Source organism: Octopus bimaculoides, chromosome 3, assembly GCF_001194135.2.
Source record: "Octopus bimaculoides isolate UCB-OBI-ISO-001 chromosome 3, ASM119413v2, whole genome shotgun sequence".
Lineage (NCBI taxonomy): Eukaryota > Metazoa > Mollusca > Cephalopoda > Octopoda > Octopodidae > Octopus > Octopus bimaculoides.
Genome location: NC_068983.1, coordinates 5,005,801 through 5,010,997, shown reverse-complemented (window position 1 = coordinate 5,010,997; position 5,197 = coordinate 5,005,801). Strand labels below are relative to the sequence as shown.

At 39.5% G+C, this 5,197-nt stretch overlaps 1 protein-coding gene across 1 annotated transcript in view; it reads right to left on the bottom strand.

The window, feature by feature from the left end:
* The window catches only part of LOC106879775 (centrosomal protein of 72 kDa), a 50,016-nt gene that overhangs the window by 22,171 nt on the left and 22,648 nt on the right, over positions 1–5,197 (bottom strand). The window contains exon 8 of the mRNA XM_014929477.2: positions 3,858–3,991. Coding sequence (XP_014784963.1) covers positions 3,858–3,991 — 134 coding nt within the window. The remainder of the gene's footprint in view (positions 1–3,857; positions 3,992–5,197) is intronic.

The window sequence follows — 5,197 nt, the reverse complement described above, 5'->3', positions numbered from 1 at the left end:
TCATTCCTTAGACTGCGGTCATGCTGGGGCACTGCTCTAAGGAAGTTTTAGTTGAATGAATCTACCCCAAAACCTTTTTTTTTTAAAGCCTGGTCCTTATTCTATCAGTTTCTTTTGCCAAACTACTAAGTTACAAGGACATAAACACACCAACACCGATTGTCAAGTGATGGTGGGGAGGAACAAACACAAAGACACACTCACACACACACACACACACATACATAACAGTCTTCTTTCAGCCTGAGACCAAGGTGTCACACAGTGGAACTGAACCCAGAATCATGTGGTTGGGAAGCAAGCTTTTTACCACACAGCCATGTATGCATATGTGAGTGTGTGTGTATATGTTTGTTTGTGTACCCTTGGCTAGACATCACAGGATGGTTGTAAATGAGCCTCATTGTCATACAAGCAAGGTTGTTCATTTCCAGTCTTCTGTGAAAAATATGTCTGGCCATGGAAATGTATTACCTAGCTTGATAACAGGAAAGGTCCAGCTGTAGAAAAATCTGCCTTGACAATTGGAAAAGTGGACATTAAATGATGATAACGATGATGATGATGATGATTATGATAATGATGACGATGATGGTGATGGTTGTGGTTGTGGTTGTGGCGGTGGTGGTGGTGGTGGTGATGACGATGATGTCAGAAATCAATATTAATAGATTTAGTATCAATAAAGTATTACTAGATCAATAAATTGACATACACATTTGAAGGATAGCAGATCAATCGTTTCTTCCGCCATATTGAATGTGAGAGACATCTTGTGGTTATATCAGGAATCAATAATAAAAGATTTTGTGCCAATAACACAGTACTGAATCAATAAAATTGACAATATTCCTCTTCCATTTTCGAGGCTTTGACGTTATGTTAGAAACCAATATTCTTTTTTATTCTAGGCACAAGTCCTGAAAATTAATTTCTTTTTTTTTGGGGGGGGGGGGGGAAACAGTCGATTAGATCAACCCAGTACGCAACTGGTAGTTAGTTTATCGACCCCGAAAGGATGAAAGGCAAAGTCAACCCTGGCGGAATTTGAACTCAGAACGTAAAGACAAAAAAAATCTCTTTTCTTTTCTACTCTAGGCACAAGACCTGAAATTTTTGCAGGAGGAGGCCAGTCGATTAGATAGATCCCAGTACGCAACTGGTACTTAATTTATTGACCCCAAAAGGATGAAAGGTAAAGTTGACTTTGGCAGAATTTGAACTCAGAACATAAAGATAGATAAAATACCACTAAGCATTTTGCCCAGCATGCTAACATTTCTGCCCGCTTGCCGCCTTTGTTAGAAACCAATATTAACAGTTATGGAAGCAAACTGGCAGAATCATTAGCACGCTGGGCAAGATCTTAGTGCTGTGCCATCCATCTTCATGCTCTGAACTCAAATTCTACCAACGTTGACTTTACGTTTTATCCTTTCTGGGTCAATAAAACAAGTACTAGTTGAGTACTGCGGTCAATGTAATCAACTTTCCCCTCACCAAAGTTGCTGGCCTTGTGTCACAATCTGAAACCAAAATTAACAGATTTAATCTAATTAATTTAATAATGTCTAAGATTATAACAGAGTAAAATTATTGGTCAACAAAGAATTGTTGGTTGATGGTTTTGAGTAAACTAGAAAGCATTCCTTTTGAGTGTTTGGCATTATGTCGTGCTTGAGGAGAAGACCCATCAAGCTGAGCAAAAATTGCAGTCATGGCAGATACCGCTGTCATGCAAATGACACCCGTGCCAGTGGCATGTAAAAGCAGCCATTACACTTTCAGAGTGGTTGGCATTAGGAAGGGCATCCAAACATAGAAAACCATACAAAATCAAACTGGTGCACCCTTCCAGTGTACCAGCCCAGTCAAACCATCCAACCCATGCCAGCATGGACAATAGACATTAAATGATGATGATAATGATGCTGATTTCAAAATTTTCTTTGGTGTTTCTTCAGTTTGGAGGTACAACCATTTTTTTTTTTTATATTTAAAATATTTTGCAGGTTTTCATGTTTTTTCAGATGTTGTTGTTTAATGTGCAGGTGTGGCTGTGCAGTAAGAAGTTTGCTTCCCAACCACATGGTTCCAGGTTCAGTCCCACTGCATGGCACCTTGAACACCTTGGACTGACCAAAGCATTGTGAGTGGATTTGGTAGATGGAAATTGAAAGAAGCCTGTTGTATTCATGTATGTGTGTGTGTGTCTGTGTGTGTGTGCATGTGTGTGTCTTTGTGTTTGTCCACTTACTACTACTTGATAACCGGTGTTGGTGTGTTTACATCCCTGTAACTTAGTGGTTTGGCAAAGGGCACTAACAGAATAAGTATGCAGCTTTAAAAAAAAAGGGAGTACTGGGGTTGATACATTCAACTAAAAACTTTTCATGGCGGTGCCCCAGCATGGCCTCAGTCTAATGAATAAAACAAGTAAAAAATAGAAGATAAAAGATTCTTTTTAAATGTGAAAATTATCCAGACACTTTCTGCCATGTTCGTGGTACTTTTTATAAGATTTTGTGTCTCAGTCATGTTTTCACAAAGTTATGGCACATAAAAAGCACCATTCAAACGTGATCAATGCCAGTACCCACTGACTGGCCCCTGTGCCAGTGGCACATAAAAAGCACCCACTACACTCTCGGAGGGGTTGCTGTTAGGGAGGGCATCCAGCTGTAGAAACATTGCCAGATCAGATTGGAACTTGGTGCAGCCTTCTGGCTCTCCAGAACTCAGTCAAACCGTCCGATCCATGCCAGCATGGAAAACGGACATTAAACGATGATGATGATAGTGATTGGTGAATGACTTTGGTTCTATACAACCAGCCATTATTTGCAGAGTGTATGAATTGATAACATTATTTACAATGAACAAATAGGTGTCCCCACCTTGTTTATTGTTACCACAATGTTTCCTCTAGTGTATTCTCCAGCCTTCATCAGGTGTCCTGGTGGAATTTCAAACCCAACCCTTTATTTGACTCTGTTCTCATTCCTAAGATATTAATTTTTTTTTTTTTTTTTGCTGATATTATTTTATTTTTTATCTGTTGATATTATTTCTCAAGTCCCTGCTTGGGACTGAACTCAGAATCCGAAATTTAGTAGCCAGCACTCTTATCCACTGTGCTACATGCCCAGCAGATCATCTGATGAAGGCTGGAGAGTAAATCAGCCGAAACGTTGTGGTAACAACAAACAGGGTGAGGACATCTGTCTGTCCATTGTAAATAATCTCCATAATTCCTCATCTCAAAAGTGTAGACTCGTATGGACCATGTTTTCATCGATTGCTTACGGTGATTATGTAATCATGAGCTGACACGACCATCGTCTAAGTCCCAACACTGTTCACTCAGGGGCACATTTAGGACGTAATAGCTGGAGGTAAGGAGAGCTATGCCAGCACCATCACTACCATAAACAGTAGCAGCACCACCACCACCACCACCATCATTATCATCATCATTTAACATCCGTTTTCCATGCTAGCACGAATTTGATGGTTTGACAGAAGCCGTTGTCCGTTTTGGCATGGTTTCTACAGCTGGATGTTCTCCCTAACACCAACCACATTACAGAGCCCACTGGGTGCTTTTTATGTGGCACCAGCATCGACAGGGCCACCAAGCAACTTGAAAGACAACCATCTGATAATTATTTACAACTGAGTAGACTGAAGCTATTATGAAATGAAGTTACTTGTTCAAAAAAAAAAAAACATACTGCCTATTCCAGAAATTGAACCCTGGCCCTTATGATTGCAAACAAAATACCCTAACCACTAGACCACTGGAAATAACAATGTAATTGTGAAAAATGTTAATAACCAAAGTTATTGAGGTTTACTTGGTTTGATATGTCTGAGCTTTTGGTTGTGTTTCACTGCTCCCACTGTCTAATTTTGAGTAGTCCGAGTAGATTCCATCATTCAGAGACTTGTGTTTCTCAGAGTTTGCAGCATCTTCTGATGTCACTCTGCTCTGAAAGGATAAACAAAAAATGGATTACTTTAATAAGGGACAGCAGTGACAATGTGGTCTTGGGTTCAGTCCCATTGCATGGCACCTTGAGCAAAATGGCTTTCACTATAGCCCTGAGCTGACCAAAGCCTTGTGAGTGGCTTTCGGAGAGCAAAGCTAAAAGAAAGCCATCATGTGCGTGTGCACACGTGTGAATACATATATATATATAAATATATATATACACGCACACATATAGATATATGTAAATATATATATATACATACATATAATGATATATATATATATAAATTATTAAATAATGCAATACACATATCTTCTTTTCCATTTTTACTTATTTCAGTCATAAGACAGTGGCCATGCTAGAGCACTGCCTTGAAGAATTTTTAGTCAAATGAATCGACCCCAGTAATTATATTCTTTTTAAAAGCCTAGTACTTATTCTATCAGTCTCTTTGGCCAAACCACTAAATTACGGGGATGTAAACACACCAACACTGGCTGTCAAACAGTAGAGCGGGACAACCACAGACACAAAGACACACACACACACACACATGACAGGCTTCTTTCAGTTTCCATCTACTAAATCCACACAGATGGCTTTGGTTGACCTAAGGCTATAGTAGAAGACACTTACCCTAGGTACCATGCAGTGGGACTGAACCTGGAACTATGTGACTGAGAAGTAAGATTCTTACCACAAAGCCATGTGTGTGTGTGTGTATGTGTGTGTGTGTGTGTGTCCGTAAGACAGTTGCTTCCCTACCACATGGATTCATCTTCAGTTCCGTTGCATGGTATTTTGGGCAAATGTCTTCCACTACAGCCTTGGGCCAAGTAGAGCTTTGTGAGTGAATGTGTAAGAGACAGAAACTGAAAGAAGCCCATAGTATATACACACGTATACACACATATTTGTGTGTGTGTGTTTGTGTGTGTGAGCTTGAGTGTGTGAGTGTGTCAGTGTCCTCATCATACAAATCATGTCCTTCATTTCCAATCTTCCATGCAAACATGCCTGGCCAACACATGTTACTTGCAAACAACACACACACACAAGCCAAAACAATAATTAATTAATTTCGAAAGTGACTGTGCTTTAGGCTTCTCATTATTATTCTATATTTCCAACCTCAACTTTAGTCTTTGTAGCCATTTTATTAAAAGTATTTATACCAGCTTGTTTATTGATCTGTTGCCGTA